Genomic DNA, 17,350 nt, shown 5'->3' on the forward strand with positions numbered 1-17,350 from the left:
GGTTGATGCTCAGCTTAATTCCACTATGCACCTTATTTCTGGAACTGTAAAATCAACCCCATCCTACTGGCTCCAAGTGCTTAGCAACATTCTGCCTCCACACATCTGCAGATCCAACTTTCTTCTACATGAATACATCAAAATCATGGAAATCAAAAATCTTCCAATCCACAAAGACATCCCATCCCTAGAAATAAACAGGCTAAAGTCAAGGCACCCTCCAATCTTAACAGCAAAAAATCTTGCAGAGATAAATTTCAACATGGAGAAGTGGAAATAGTCCTTGTGTAACACTTCAACAGGGTCTTCCACGAATTAGTGGATCCAACACAGATATTTGGGGTTTTGATCTACCTTGGAAAACTTGGTCTGTCCTTAACCGAATCCGCACCAACAATGGAGATGTGCAGACCACCTTTACAAATGGATGGGGCATGATTGCCTCACTTAGGTGCGACTATGTATCACTCCACCAGACAATTAATCATATTACAGCAGAATGTGTCCAGTGTGCATACAGTGGAAACCTGTCAGACTTCATCCATGCTACACCAAGTGCAGTTGACTGAATAATCAACCTAGACATTCAGTTGTAGCCTATTTTTGAGTGTTTCTTTTATGACTGTATTATGTCTTATTATTGTACATATGTCTATTACTGTGTCCATATATATTAAGGATTAAAGTAATGTAACTTTTTATGTGTGAGCCATACGCTAAATAAATAAATAAATAAATCTCCATTTGGATGTATATTATGTATAATGTTACTTTCATTCTCAAATTTTGCAGCTCATGCTGGTGTTCCACAAGGAGCCATTTTCACCTAATCTATTCCTTCTGTTTATGGCTACATTCTCCAATTGGCTGCAAATTAAATACACTGACTGATAATGACAGTACTCTGTATTCCTCTTTCTCAATTGACAAACCTTTCACTACACAAATTACCAGAACTGCCAAAATATTAACTTCTACAATCCTAAATTCTGATCTCCAAACCATCCCTAAATATTATGCTAATTATTTTTAGTGCTAGTAAAATGAAATCTGTTTTATTTTTTTGCAAAAAAGAAAGCCATCATCTTTCAAGTATCCTTTTGACACCATAATTTCTAGACAAGATGCAATTTCTTGGGATTACTCTGAGCTCCAATCTCTCTTTGCATAATAATATTACAAATATTTATTTAATTTTTGATCAAACCATTACTTTATCTCTAAAAATCTGTTAACTCTGTACAAATCATAAATCTCTCTACTATTGAATTCTGTTCTCACACTGGGATGGGAAACCTACCACCTCTGTATTAGCTGGTCTTCTGTGGAGATGGTAAGGTTTCCCTCTCCTGGAAACATTTTTTTTTCGCTGCACAGACTGGCCAGATAAACACAAATTTACAGACAATACATTGGCCTTAGCCTTATTTACTTAACCATAAATCATCCAAAACTAACAAGTTTTTAAGAGTTTCCTCAAAATACTTGAGACCCTACACGGAACATAGCATTTAGGTAGTTCAAGCAATCCCACTTAATACACTTACTGGCTGCTAAGCAATCTGACTTATTGATATGTGTCCTTCATTATACCCATTTTCACTGATTGATAAATGTTTGCACCCAGTTTGTTCATTCTTGTGTTATGAGATTAAAACCTTAAAAGTGCATGTTGAAGTAGTTGCTGATTTCTGTTTTATCTCTTTTAAAAATTATAATATCTGTCTGATTTAAAGAAGAACTTTCCATGATATCAAAGCCAAGGTTTTGATATCATGGAAAATTCCATTTAATACACTTACTAGCTGCTAAGTAATCATAACTTATTGATATGTGTCCTTCATGATACCCATTTCCACTGATTGATTAATGTTTGCACTCATCTGGTGAATTTTAATGGTTAGCCTCCAAGTTCATATAGATCCTAATTTCAATTAACAATGAGAAAATAGCAAGATAACTATGTGCAGTTGCTAGTCTATAGTTGACAGAAAGTGTAGTACACTTGGGTCTCTTTTTATGCGGTTTCAAAGTTATGCACCACACAACTTCAAAAGATATGTACTGTTGTACATAATGATCAGCGTGATGTAGCACATTCTGGCATAACATGAGTAACGTGTAAGCAGTGAGTGTCCATGAAGTTTAATTTTGCATGTGAGTGAGTTTCTGTTTGTCTTTTCATTATCTTAAGTCTACATTTTGCTAATTTTTATTTTAAATATTTAATTTGGCCCAATGGAGGAAAAAAAGCACTAAAAAAAAGTAATTTCTCTGGGAACGAAAATTGAAAATTGCAATTTTAGATCGCTTAGCAAAAAGAGAGAGATCTATGGCGATTGGTAAACATTTTACTTTAGGTGAATCTACTATAAGAGCAATTAAAAATAATGAAGTCGCAATAAGAAAATCTGTCATTTCTGCTACAAAACTAAGTGCCAAATTATCATCGTACTCAAGAGATGCTTTATTAGAAAAAACGGAGCGAGCGCTCGTAAATTTGGATTGCAGAATTAATTCAAATAAAAATTCTTATAAGTGGTTATTTAATTAAATAAAAAGCTCTTCGGTTTTATGAACAGATGAAGAAATTAGAGCATCTACTTCTGCTTCCTAGGCTGATAAAGAATTTTCGGTTAGTAAACCGGAATGCATTTCATAACATGAAGATTACAGGCGAGGTCGCAACAGCAGCAGATGAAGAAGAAGCCAAAAATTTTCAAGAGAAGTTAGTCAAAATTATTGAAGGTTGTGGATATTGTCTCGATCAAGTGTTTAATGCTGACAAAACAGGATTGTCTTGGAAGAAAATGCCTAGTTGAACTTGCATCACAAAGTCTGAGAAAAAAGCAAGTGAGTTTAAAGCAAGCAAAGATCAAGTAACGTTGTTACTTTGTAGCAATGCATCAGGGGATCGAATGTTGAAACCCCTTCCAGTCAGTCGATTTCTAAGGCCACATGCTCTAAAAGGCAAAGATCTAAAACAGCTGCCAGTACATTGGATGGCTGATACAAAGGCCTGGATAACAATTGCTGTATTTACTGAATGGTTCAATAACTGCTTTGTACCAGAAGTGAAAACACATGAAGTAGAAAGCTCTCAATTTTAAATTTTTATTAATTATTGACAATGCACCATGTCATCCGCATTTAGAACATCCAACATAATGCCTGATTGAGACCATATAACTGTAGCATATTGAATAGCCTCTCTCTTGGCACCTTGTCATATGTCTTTTCCAAATCGACAAAACTTAAATACGGATCTCTGTTATATTCCCATGCTTTCTCGACTATTTGTCGTAAAGTGAAGATCTGATCCTGACAGCCTCTATTTGACCTGAATCCAGCTTGTTCTTCACCAAGCTTTTCTTCCACAATTCTCTTTTCAGGCCATTAAAACAGATATGCATTCCACAGCATAACTTGGAGTTAACCTAATAACAAAGCTCAGAAAGTTTCTTGATCTGCGTAAATAATTTCTTTTATTACTACTGAATATGCAGGTAGTGTTTTTTCCATCCAATACAACAAGCATTATTCAGTCATTAGATGAAGGCATAATTGCTACTTTTAAAAAATATTACATTAAGCACACTTTTCAATTTATATTGGATAAACTAGAAAATGAATCATTAACAGTAACTAATGTTTGGAAAAAAATTTATATTTTGAACTGCTTAAATCATGTTGCATCTGCCATTGCTGAAATAAGACCACAAACTTTAAATGCCTGCTGGAAAGCAGCTTTGAATGGATATGTTGCAAACATTGCAACCATCCAAACATCTACATTATCAGCTGAAATCATTACTTTGGACATGAAATTGGTGGAGAATATTTTGATACATTTAGCCAGAATGATGTAGACGAATTGCTTGTGGATAATGCCTTAAGTAACGATGATGTTATTGGATATCGATTAACTTTAGATATCGTCAAAGATCTAGAAAACTATAGTGAAGTGGAAGAAAAACCTGTCCCTCTCACTGCAAATATAATTCGAGAAGGTCTTGAATTGTGAAATAAATTGGAAAATCATTTTCTTGTTCATTACACAAATTCTGGATGAGCCTTTAAATTTCAACATGAGCTGAAGAACTGTATGTCTGGATATCGTGAGTGTATAAAAAAAAATTAGTAAAATCATCATCGCAAAGTTTAATCACTGATTACATCGTCAGAAGAAAAAAATCAGCACAGAACGAGGGTGAAGCTAAATCTGTTTGTGAAGAACCATTGCCTTTACCATACAGATCTGATGAACTGACTATATCTTCTGGTGATGAAATGATTTTGCACCAGTTCACATTTGCCGAATTTTGTCTAATAGTGACGATGATGATGAAATTTCATCATTTTCGGCAATGATGAAATTTCTTATGAAAAAATGTAAAAAAAAAATGTCACTTTTCAATAAAATTAAATGAATAAAGCTTTAAAACAAACTTAGGTATTCTTATTTTCTTGAATATTTATAAACTTTTTATGCGATTTTAGGTTTATTATAATTCATTGCTTCGGTTTTATGCAATTTTAGAAAATTGCAGAACATATCCCTAATTTTTCAATGTAAGTTGGGTCCTTTTTGTGCAGTTTTTTATATGCGGTTTTCTGTGGAACATATCTACCACATAAAAATAGACCCAATTGTACTATATAGGAAGTTTTGCATAACAGCATCAAGAACAAGCTAAACTGTGGTGCATATAATCAACTTATGTAAAAAAGCTTTTATGAGATTCTCTCATCAAAGAAGCTTTTTCCATGAGTTGGATGTGCATATAACAGTAGTGATAAAATAAATTATTTACGCAGATCAAGAAACTTTCTGAGCTTTGTTATTAGGTTAACTCCAAGTTATGCTGTGGAATGCATATCTGTTTTAATGGCCTGAAAAGAGAATTGTGGAAGAAAAGCTTGGTGAAGAACAAGCTGGATTCAGGTCAAATAGAGGCTGTCAGGATCAGATCTTCACTTTACGACAAATAGTCGAGAAAGCATGGGAATATAACAGAGATCCGTATTTAAGTTTTGTCGATTTGGAAAAGACATATGACAAGGTGCCAAGAGAGAGGCTATTCAATATGCTACAGTTATATGGTCTCAATCAGGCATTATGTTGGATGTTCTAAATGCGGATGACATGGTGCATTGTCAATAATTAATAAAAATTTAAAATTGAGAGCTTTCTACTTCATGTGTTTTCACTTCTGGTACAAAGCAGTTATTGAACCATTCAGTAAATACAGCAATTGTTATCCAGGCCTTTGTATCAGCCATCCAATGTACTAGCAGCTGTTTCAGATCTTTGCCTTTTAGAGCATGTGGCCTTAGAAATCGACTGACTGGAAGGGGTTTCAACATTCGATCCTCTGATGCATTGCTACAAAGTAACAACGTTACTTGATCTTTGCTTGCTTTAAACTCACTTGCTTTTTTCTCAGACTTTGTGATGCAAGTTCAACTAGGCATTTTCTTCCAAGACAATCCTGTTTTGTCAGCATTAAACATTTGATCGTTTAATGATAATTTTGACTAACTTCTCTTGAAAATTTTTGGCTTCTTCTTCATCTGCTGCTGTTGCGACCTCGCCTGTAATCTTCATGTTATGAAATGCATTCCGGTTTACTAACCGAAAATTCTTTATATGTGTTGACATTTTCAATGATTGGAGAACCTGTGGAACAAGTGAAACATTTCAGCTACTTAGGCACAATTTTTACTGAAGATGGTAAATGAAATATAGAAATAGACAACAGAATCAGCAAAGCTGGTATGGTAGGAAGTCAATTGAATAAATTCATATGGAATAAGAGAGAACTTAGTCGGAACACTAAATTAGCTGTATACAAGACAGTGTGCAAACCAGTTTTAACTTATGGATCTGAGAGCTGGGTCAGAAGTAAAACACTTGACCAAAGACTAGAGACTGCAGATATGAGAGTGCTGAGAAAGATTATAGGCGTGAACAGATGGCATCAATGGCAATATCATATTAAAAACGAGGATATTAGGAAAGAACTTGACATTGTCAACATCCAGGAATGCATTAGCAGAGCTAATCTCAGGTGGTATGGTCACTTAAACAGAATGGGCGAAGAAAGATTATCAAAACAAGTGTTCTCTTCCAGGTTGACAGGAAAACGACCCAGAAGAAGACCAAGATGTAGGTGGATTGATACTGTGCAAAGTGCCTTAGACGATAGAAATATAAGATCTGATAATATTGGAGTCTTGACAAGTAACAGACTGATTTGCAGGAAAATTGTAGATAGGAAGTTAGTAATGATGTAATTTTTTTTCATGTAGTACTGTCATATCCTGTACATCCCTTGAGGATATATGGCAGGAATTTGATGATGATGATGATGAAAAGAGTTGAAACATAATGAAGTTATTTATTCATAATGCATTAGCCATTTTACATGATGTCTATGCAAAGAATAAAAATGCAATGTTTATATATGATTTTTCTGTATGTCCTACAGAACTGATGCCAAAAACCATATCTTTTATTGTACACCTTCCAATTCTCTTCCAGAAAACATTATCTTTCTGGAAGAGCGTTCTTTATGTTCAAGCAATGTTTTGCACATGTTATTTTGCCTACTAACAATCACACACAGATTAAATGTTCATTTAAGTATTTTGCCGAGTTACCAAACTTTTATATCAAAACATAGCCCTTGACCTTGTTTGAAATGTGAAAAAGCAGGTTGGAGATATCTAGACAATTTTTCAGTCACTAGCTCCTATGGATGGAGTAAGTTTGAAAGAAAGTATGGGAATTAAAAAAAGTTCATTGTTTCTTCCTGAAGGATGAAATTTTGTACAAGTAAGGTGTTTTTTCAATGATAATACTATCCACTAAAGGCAAGTGTTATTATCCTTTAAAAAACAACCCATTCCTAAATGTGAGCTAAGTTAGTTAGGCAATTCAGGAATCTTGCCTTAAAGATCATGCAGGGCACTTGTTTTAATCCACAGTAGGCTTTCATTAAATGGTGGTGGCTTCACACCAAGTAATGGAAATTATGTACCATCTAAAGACCTTCCAGGCCACACATACCAGTTCACTTATTGGTAGAACCAAAATCTTGAGAAATTTATAAGCAGTAATTTTTAATATTTGAATTTAACATTCAAGGATAGCTAATATAGTGAATGAAAATTAAAATCTTGCAGAATTTGTTTACACTAATAGTGCAGTGTATTTCTAGAAAGGTGAAAGGCCTTGGTGAATCAGATTCAGATGATGATAGCACTATTGCTTGGATTCAGAGAAGCAGAAAAGTTCAAACAGAAAAGGAACAAGCAGAAAAAAGGGTAATATTTCTATAAAGCAATGTCATCTGTTTTAATATATATGTAAATCTGTTTACTAACATTTATAACATATTGACGTTAAAATATATTTTGCTAAATATTTATTTCATTTAATATTTATTTTAAAAAAACATTTAATATATTTTAAAAAATGTGAAGTTTATTAATTTAGTATTATACAACATAATTCAATCACCTGTTCTTTTTAAGAAAATTAGGATTGCTATTTGTTTGTATGCATAACGAATTTTAGTGAGTGAATTTTGATTGAATATGGTATTGATCTTGTTACTGAAATGTATCAGTACTTTTTTTATTATTATTAGTTGCATTCTCAAATCATTTTGAACTTTTTTTAAATGTCTTAGAAAACACAGATTTCAAAATTTTCATTTTGCATTCCATAGTTTTTATTAATCATCGTTTTCTCTGTTTCAAAGGCATTTCAATTTCAAAAGTACAATAAAATTTCAGTTTTTTATTTTGTATAACATGATTTTATCAATCAGCATGCTAAATTTTTTCTAATACAAAATTATTTAATTTTTTTTACAGGCAAAACTTTTGGAAGAAATGGATGAAGAATTTGGAATTGGTGCACTGGTGGAAGAGGAATTCGGAAAAAGTAACACTTTAAAAGTAAAGTCATTTCTGTTATCACTTTTAAGATAAACGGAATTTATCATAAAAAGTAATAAGACTGAAATGTCAATCTACTAGTTTTACAAACAGTTTAAAAAAACATTCATCATCTTGTATATCTGTACAAAAAAAGCTTTTATTATTCACATTGGTAACAGACTTTAGCATTAAAAAAAAAAATTTTTATTTTTATTTATTTTTTTGTAACACTGTTACAAAAAAATAATAATAAATAAAATAGAAAGTAACTAAGTAAAAGTCTAGTATAATTCATTTAATTCCATAGCTAGTGACAGGAGGGATAATAGCAAGTCATGTTATGAGTTTTCTAGAGAAAGTAAACAAAATAGCTGAACTATAATAATGTTTTATTAATTATGGCTATTTTGCCTATTTCCTTAAGAAGTATCCCTTGTATTACATCATTGGCTTTTTTTATTCAATTTATTTTATTTAAGGCATTAATGAAATTTTAAGCATATAGAGAGACAAAAAAGATGGAAGAATTAATTTTGAACTTACCTTTGTAGGATGCTCAAGATAATCTTCTTTTGGAGCAGCATCAGGAGTATAATGATAAAAATTATATAACTGAACTGAAAATATAACTGAAAGGAATATTTTTTGTCTCTCTATGTCTTTAAAATATCATTAATGCCTTTTAAGAAAACAAACAATGACCAGGGAAATAGAACTAAGCGTGAGAATTACAAAGGAATTTCCTTGCTGAATGTTCCAAGTAAGCCTTACACAAGAATGATCGAGATGAGGCTAAGAAAAATTGTGGAAAAGATTGAGAAAGAACAAGATGAGTTAAGACTAAATAGAATTGGTGAGGATCACATTTTAAGACAGATAATTGAAATTTTTTTTTTTTTTTTTTGATTGTTAATATTTGGTCTTTTTTATACTAAACATGAGACATTTTCTGTAGATTTTATTGGACCACGATTCTTTATAAATATATGTATATAATTGCTAGCTTGCATCTGTCCGGCTTCTTCAGGACGAGAATGGTTACACTAACATTAAATGCTACAACAGAAGAATGCAGTAACGATCATAAAATCAGTTAAAAAAATTGAAAAGGACTCATGACATTAAGAGCATAAAGCGTGGAGATTTAATCATTGTTAGGAGATTGCGTTTTATAGTTTTTCGCGTAATTCAGTTCTGCTAAGCATAGTGAATTTATTAAGCTTTTCCAAATGTCTTTTAATATCATGCCTTGATTTCTATTAAGATTGTCTCCTGTCCACTGCATCTTCTTTAAAGTTTCTACATTTGAAATCTTCTTCAATGTATGGCATGGAGCTGTTGTCCCAATCAATGGAATGGTTCGAAATTGAGAAATGATGGGCTAATCTTGCGGTGTCTGTTCTGCTGTCGTTGATATCTCCGATATGTTCTTTTTTTCGGATTTCTAGGCTTCGTGATGTTTGGCCTACATAATTTAGTCCACAGGAACATGGAATGTTGTATACTCCTGCATATTTGTAGAAAGTGATGCTGTCCTTAGGAGATCTTGTAGGGTGAATGTGTGCAAAAAGTGGTTTCAGGTCGTGTGAGTGATATTGTCGAAAGTGAGAATCTAGATAACAGCGATATTCGAGGTATGAACGAGGATATTTGCGAAGTAGTACCTGATAGCTGTGAGAGTGACGTTGATAGAGTGAATGAAGTTAAGCATACAGAATGATTGAATGAATCATCGGAAAATAAAAATGATGACACTGATGCAATGAGTGAAATAGCTCTATTACGCGGAGCAATACATAATGTAAACCAGCAACTGGAACATTGCCAAAAATCTTTAACAAGAATACCGACTAATAATTGGCAAAAGTATGATAGAAAAAATAAGGGCATGATAGTGAGCGTAAACAAAATGAAAGAGCATGTATTGTATGGAGATTCCCTAGAAAGAGATGTGTTAGGAGTTTAACAAAATTGTACCAACCCTGGGCGACCATAAAGAATGTAAGCGAGTCGATTAGGATGCAAAAACAACGGGTGAAGGAATTGATAGTGGTAGTGGGTACAAATGATTTGAAAGGAAATAAAAAGGCTATGAGTGAGGATGTGAAGGAATTGCTTGAGGTAGCAAAAGAAAACAGTGAGAGAGTTAGGATGGTGAGTCTGTTGCCACGACATGACAGTGAAGAGTATAGAAGGAGGGCCATAATTGCTAATGACTTTATGCGTGAATTATGTTTGATGAGTGGTGTGGAATTTGTAGATGTGTGGAATGAGTTCGATGGGCGAAAGGATTTATATAAAATGAATGGATTTGGTGTGCAGAGACTTGAAAAGGTGTTGTCGAATGTGGTGGAAGTGAAGTTACAGAACCAGGGAAACTAGAGTTATTAAGGGGGGGGGGGAGTAGATTTGCAGATTTTATGGAGACAGTTGAGTGTGTGAATGTGTGCAGTATGCCCAAGCGAGTAGGAATGACCACGAATCAGAATGGGATAGTTAGTGTAAGGCATCAAAATAGGGATGGGGCAAATTGGCTTCTTCAATTCATGTATACAAATGCCAGAAGTATTAGGAACAAGAGGGAAGAATTTTTGGCCTTGTTTGGCACTTCCAGACCACAGGTTATTGGCATTACTGAAACATGGCTGACAGAAGATGACACAGCTAGTGGGATTGAATGTGAGGGGTTTGGTGTGTTCAGGAGTGACAGGGAGAATAAAATGGGGGAGGAGTGTTATTGATGATAGCCTACAGCCAAGAAGAATAGAAGTGGAACTGCAGGATAGAAAAAAGAGCACATTTGAGGCTATTTGGTGTGAGATTGAAATTAGCAGAACTAAATATACAGTTGGGTGCTGCTATAGACCAGGTGATGGAATAGATGGTGGAGATAGTATGCATAAGCAAATAGAAGAAGAAATGAGTGGAAGGAGGGTAATTATTATGGGAGATTTCAACAATGGTAACATCGATTGGAAGGAGGAGAGAACACACGGGAGGAAGGAATTGGATTTTATGTAGTTATTAAGGGATAACTGTCTGTGACAGCATGTAATGGAAAATACTAGGGGTCAGAGAGTGCTAGAACTGGTAATTGCATCTGAGAATTTGACTAACGAATATGACCACGTTGCCACCAATTGGTGAGAGTGATCATAGAGTCTTGACTTGGGAGGTGGCTAAAGGTGTGGATTTTACAATTAAGACTGGGTATATGTGGAATTATCGGGCTGGTAAATATGACATGCTTAGGAGATTGATTAGTTTAGTGCCATGGCATGTACAACTGCAAGGGCTAGAAATTGATAGTGCATGGGAGACGGTAAAAAAGTGTTTGCATGAAGCAATGGCTGACTGTATACCTAGAGTCCAAATAATAAATCAAGTAGGGGTTAAATGGACGAATAACACCATTAAGCTTGAGCTGCAAAAAAAGAAACAACTATGGAGGGAATTTAAGGAGAAAGGTGACCTGCAGGCACATGAACGGTATAAAGCCCAGGCCAGAAGGGTAACGACTGTGGTAAGAAAAGCAAAAAAGGATTAAGAAAGAACATTGGCCATGCAGGCTAAAGAGAATCCTAAACAGTTTTTTCGATATGTTGCAAGTAAAAGAAAAAATGTATATGGCAGAATGATTTTAAAGAATGCCGATGGTAGGGAGGTAACCGAATCAGCTGATATAGTTGAATTACTGAGCGAGCACTTTACAAGAATATATCTTCCAGGTGGTGACATTGCAGAAATGAATGAACCAATAGATTATATGGGAATTGTTGTGAATGAAATGGAGGTGAGTAGTCTATTTCAAAACCTCAATGTCAATACATCTGTGGGATTGGATGGTATACCAGCTCACGTCGTACGTGAAGCGGCTAAAGAATTGTCAGTACCCTTGGCCATTTTGTTTAATTTGAGTCTCGGGTCTGGGTAAGTCCCGATGGGGTGAAAAGAGGGGAAAATCCACTGCATAAAGGAGGTTCCAAGATTGCTGTTGTAAATTACCAACCGATTAGCATATCAGGAATCGTTGTCAAGGTCGAAAAGAGGGGAAAATCCACTGCATAAAGGAGATTCCAAGATTGCTGTTGTAAATTACCAACCGATTAGCATATCAGGAATCGTTGTCAAGGTCTTTGAGAAATTAGTCAAGAGAAGAATACAGGACTGGATAGACGAAAATGGGATGCTGTATGGGAGACAACATGGTTTTGTGAAGTGTAGATCATGCCTCAGTTGCTCATGTTTTATAACACAGTGACGACTGAACTGGATAAGGGTAATGGGTTTACAGTGATTCTACTGGACCTTGCCAAGGCCTTTTACAGGATACCACATGTTACTCTAATCAGTAAACTGGAGCAGATGGGGATGGATATAGGGTTGGTGAGATGGATAGGAGAGTGGTTGATGGAGAGATACCAGAGAGTGATTTCAGGAGTGGATTCCAAAAGACGGCTTGTGACTAGTGGTGTGCCGCAGGGTTCTGTTCTTGGGCCACTACTTTTCAATTTGTTCATTAACGATATAGGAAAGGATCTGAAAGGAAGTGTTCACTTGTTTGCTGATGATGCAAAGTTGGGTAGAGCAATTGTGAGTGCACAGGATGTCAAAATTTTGCAGGATGATTTGGATATTTTGGAGGACTGGGCTAGAGAAAATGGATGTCAATTTAATGTGGCAAAGTGTAAGGTTATGCATTTTTGAGTGAAAAGATTAGCAGCAGTATATCACATTGGTGGAACCGTACTCCAGGAGATTGATGAGGCCAGGGATTTGGGAGTGTTGGTGGATAGGGAGTTGAAGTTTAGGGGGCACATTGCAAAAGTGGCCAAAACAGCTCATCAAATCACTTGGTTGCTGAAAAATACTTTAACAAGCAGAGACAAACAAGTTATTGTTCCTCTGTATCAAGCCTTGATAAGACCCCATCTAGACTACTCTGCCCAAATATGGGTGCCAGGGTTTCTTCTTGATGGGGAGGAGGTAGAGAGGATCCAGAGACGAGTGACCAAGATGATAACAGGTCTGTGGAATGAACCTTATGGGAACAGGTTGAAGATTTGTGGGTTGCAGAAATTGGTTGATAGGGAAAAGGGGTGATATGATTGAGACATTCAAATTACTGAAGGGTTTCTATAGGATTAATCCAGAAGATATTTTTGAGAATAGGCTTGGTGGCAGGAGGACTAGGGGCCATACATGGAAACTAGGCAAGAGTGTGGTTAGCAGGGGTGTTAGAACTAGGTTTTTTACTTGGAGAGTGGTGAATGAGTGGAATAAGCTGCCAGAGTCTGTTGTGGGTGCTATGACCGTGAATGAGTTCAAGGCCAGGTATGATAGATACTGTGCGAATGTCGAATAATTGCGCTTGACATGATGTTAGGGCCTCCCTCGATGAGTCTGTCGACTCCTTGGAGTTTCCCGAGATAATAATAATAATAATCTTAACATGTGCTGTGTAGTTAAAATAGGTTTGAAGGCAACCCTGATGTTGAAAGACTTCATGATTTTTGATATTTTGGTGGAGACTGAGCCTGCATAAGTATGAATAAAAACACTACTTCTAGACTTGCAAGTATATCAGTATTTGTATAAAGTATCAATATTTCAAATACATATATACTGGCAAGTCTAGACGTAGTGTCTTTATTTGCAAACGTACTGGTTGAAGAAGTAATTAAGATCATAGGAGATCTCTTTCTAAACGACATTACGCAGCTTTTACGCCATTGCCTAAAATCAAACTATTGTAAAGTAAACAATTTATTGTATCAGCAGCTGGAAGGCTTAGCCATGGACAGTCCCCTGTCACTACCGTGCACGGATCTGTTCATGGAAAAACTAGAAAATGACATCCTATCAAAAATAACTCCGAAACTATTAGTCTGGTGGAAATATGTAGACGATGTGTTCATTGTTTGGAAAAGAAGAAAATGCCTTACACAAGTTCCTTCAAAAAATAAATTCTTTCCACCAAAAAATTAACTTCACATTAGAGTTAGAAAACAACCATCAATTACCTTTTTTGGACGTATTAGTAAAAAAACAGGATAATGGACAAATCAAGCTCACAATCTACTGCAAACCTACAGACACTGGACATTATCTTCAGTTTAAATCTACTCATCATTGCACAAAAACTTAGCATCATACATATGCTCAAAAACAGAGCAATAAATATCACAGAAGAAAAAGATCTACTTGATGAGCTCTCACTCATATCAAAAACACTATCCAAAAATGGTTATCCACAAAATATAATTCAAAAGATTCTCTGTAGAAACAGCCCACAGTGACAACCTCAAGTGACATAGTACACATCGTTCATTGTCATACTTACGCAGGATCAGTATCCACCAAAATATCAAAAATCATGAACTCTTTCAACATCAGGGTTGCCTTCAAACCTATTTTAACTACTTGGCACATATTAAGATCTCCTAAGGATGCCTAAGGACAGCATCGTTTTCTACAAATACACAGGAGTATTACAACATCCCATGTTCCTGTTGACTGAATTATGTAGGCCAAACATCACGAAGCCTAGAAATCCAAAAAAAAGAACATATCGGAGATGTCAACAACACCAGAACAGACACCTCAGGATTAGCCCACCATTTCTCAATTTCGAACCATTCCATTGATTGGGACAACAGCTCCATGCTGTACATTGAAGATTTCAAAAGTAAAAACTTTAAGGAAGCTGCAGTGGTACTCAGGACAGGAGACAATCTCAATAGGAATCAAGGCATAATATTAATGAATAGTAAATTTACTATTCTTTTGAATACAAAAGAATAGTAAATTCACTATGTTTAGCAGAACTGAATTATACGTAAAACTATAAAACACGATCTACTAACAATGATTAAGTCTCCACGCTTTATGCTCTTAATGTCACATGTCCTTTTCAATTTTTTAAACTGATTTTATGGTCGTTACTGCATTCTTCTGTTGTAGCATTTAATGTTAGTGTAACCATTCTCGTCCTGAAGAAGCCAGACAGACTCAGGCTGGTGAAACTGGTTGACGATTTATTTATATACATATATTTATAAAGAATCATGGTCCAATAAAATCCAAAGAAAATGTCTCATATTTAGATAATTCAATAAGCCTTTAAATATAACAGTTACCTGGATTGAAGTTTAGTATATCTGCCAAGAAAAAAAAAGCTCTTGAAAACACTAAAATTGTAGTGAAATGGGATGTACAGAGCAATGCACAGATTCTGTACTGTACTAAAGCTATTAACACTTGAACTGTACATCCTTGAAGGTTGTATGCTATCTCCATTGTTATTCATCATCTGTCTGGAGGGAAAGTAACATAAAATTAAAAAATTGAAAATATTAAACTCATTTCTTTATGCAGATGTTATGCTCTTAAATAAATTCACTAGAAGTCTTATTGTTATTTTAACTAAATTGAAAAGTGCTGTAACAATTTTGGAATGAAACTCATGAGAAAAAAAAAAGATAAAAAATAGGCAAGACTTTGTAAAATGTTGATTTCATTCTCAATGGAGAACTAGTAGACATATCAGCTATCTAGGCAAAGTTTTTAGTGAAAATGGTAAATTGAGTATGAAAAGTGATAACAGAATAAGCATTTCCATGGAGCAAGAAAGAAATTAGCTAAAACCCTAAACTAGCAGGATACAAGACAGTGTTCAGAACCAATTTTAATTTATAAATATTAAAGTTGGATTGGAAATGAAAATACAACAATTGTATTTTCGTTTCCAATGAAAGGAACATTAAGAGCATTAGCTTTCAGGAACATGTGAGTAGAGCTAACTAAGGTAGTATGATAACTTAAATAGAATGGGAAAGTAAGGATTAACATAACTAGTACGTGTGTGTTGAGGCTTAAGTGCTGTGAAGAATTCATGTTAGAGGTTTAATGCAATATTAACAGCACTGAGAAAGGATTAAAACTAATTTTAATACTTCCAATATTTTGTCTCCGTCACAGAGACATCTTCGGGGATTACAAAAACTTTTTGTAACATTACACACACAAATACGATACAAAGTGAAACTAAAGTCCTGTCTAGGTGGTGCCCTCTATGGACATTTGCAGGTGGCCTGGGATGTAAAGAGGGATCTCTGATAATTAAAGTTTCCCATGATAACTTAAATAGACTTTAAGTTAAAAGTTTAATGCAACTGTATTTGTTTAAATTAAGTTGATTCCTGAGTGCAGATTCAAAGTGTAGTCTTTCTTTTTTTGAATTTACTATGGTGGAGCATGGTAGTTTTTTTTTCCAGGAGATCCTGTGGGATGTATCCAAAACTTTAATTATCAGAGATCCCACTTTACATCCCAGGCAACCTGCAAATGCGCATAGAGGGCGCACCATCTAGATATGACTTTAGTTTCACTTTGTATTGTATTTGTGTGTGTGTGTGTGTGTGTTGTTACAAAAAGTTTTTGTAATTCCCGAAGATGTCTCTGTGACGGAGACAAAATATTGGAAGTATTAAAAGTAGTTTTAATTCTTTCTGAGTGCTGTTGATATTCCATTAAACCTCTAACATGAATAACATAACTAGTGTTGGGTACTAGAATGACAAGTAAAAGATCCTGAAGATAATTAAAGTGAATTGATGTGGTTGTTAATAGTGCCTTAGAAGACTGAAATATGAGATCTGATAATATTAGACTTAAGAAAGAGCAGATTGCTTTGCAGGAGAATTGCTGAAACAAATTTAATAAAATTAATTCTGTAATTTCTGGTTTGCATATCAAAACAGGAGGCCACATAGCAAATGAACTGTGTGAAGATTTCACTGCATGTTATAGACATTCTGAATCATTTAAGTTGATTCAAAGCTGGGTGCTAACCCATATGGTACCTTCACCTTTCTGAAAAAAAAAATTCCTCAAATAATTTTTTTTTTGAAATTATGTTATTTATTTTTCAATAATAAAAAATTAGCAGACAGTCATTCTGTATAAATTCTATAAAGCAAATTATTTACCATCAAAGAGAATTTGAATTTTTAATCATAATAATTATGAACTTAGTCACTAAGATATAATAATTCTTTGACAAATTCAATACTTACTTGCACGATTTTTATTTTTCTTTTTTTTTCTAAGTTGGTACATCTGTCATAAGCATCCATGCGAAATTGCAAGTCATTCTATTAAGTAGTTTGTTTTATACAGCTGTCTGAAGCAAAAGTGTTGTCTGTATCCCTTGAAATGGATAAAATTGAGTATCGTGCAGTTATAAAATTCTTTGTAAAAGAAGGTTTAATGACAAAAGAAATTCATTCTAAGTTCATAAAAGTTTATGGGCACTCTTCCTCTTTGTTTTCGACAATTAAGAAATGGGCTGCCAAGTTGAAGATGATCCATGTGAAGGACGTCCAAAAAGTTAACAACA

The 17,350-nt window shown here is 34.6% G+C and overlaps 1 protein-coding gene across 1 annotated transcript in view; it reads left to right on the forward strand.

The window, feature by feature from the left end:
- The window catches only part of LOC150102650 (U4/U6.U5 tri-snRNP-associated protein 1), a 323,990-nt gene that overhangs the window by 54,530 nt on the left and 252,110 nt on the right, over positions 1–17,350 (forward strand). Inside the window, exons 5-6 of the mRNA XM_090399032.1 lie at positions 7,224–7,329; positions 7,885–7,968. Coding sequence (XP_090255158.1) covers positions 7,224–7,329; positions 7,885–7,968 — 190 coding nt within the window. The remainder of the gene's footprint in view (positions 1–7,223; positions 7,330–7,884; positions 7,969–17,350) is intronic.

This window comes from Typopeltis vanoorti, chromosome 10 (genome assembly GCF_054136105.1).
Source record: "Typopeltis vanoorti isolate ZY-2024b chromosome 10, IOZ_Tvanoo_1.0, whole genome shotgun sequence".
In the NCBI taxonomy this organism is placed as follows: domain Eukaryota; kingdom Metazoa; phylum Arthropoda; class Arachnida; order Uropygi; family Thelyphonidae; genus Typopeltis; species Typopeltis vanoorti.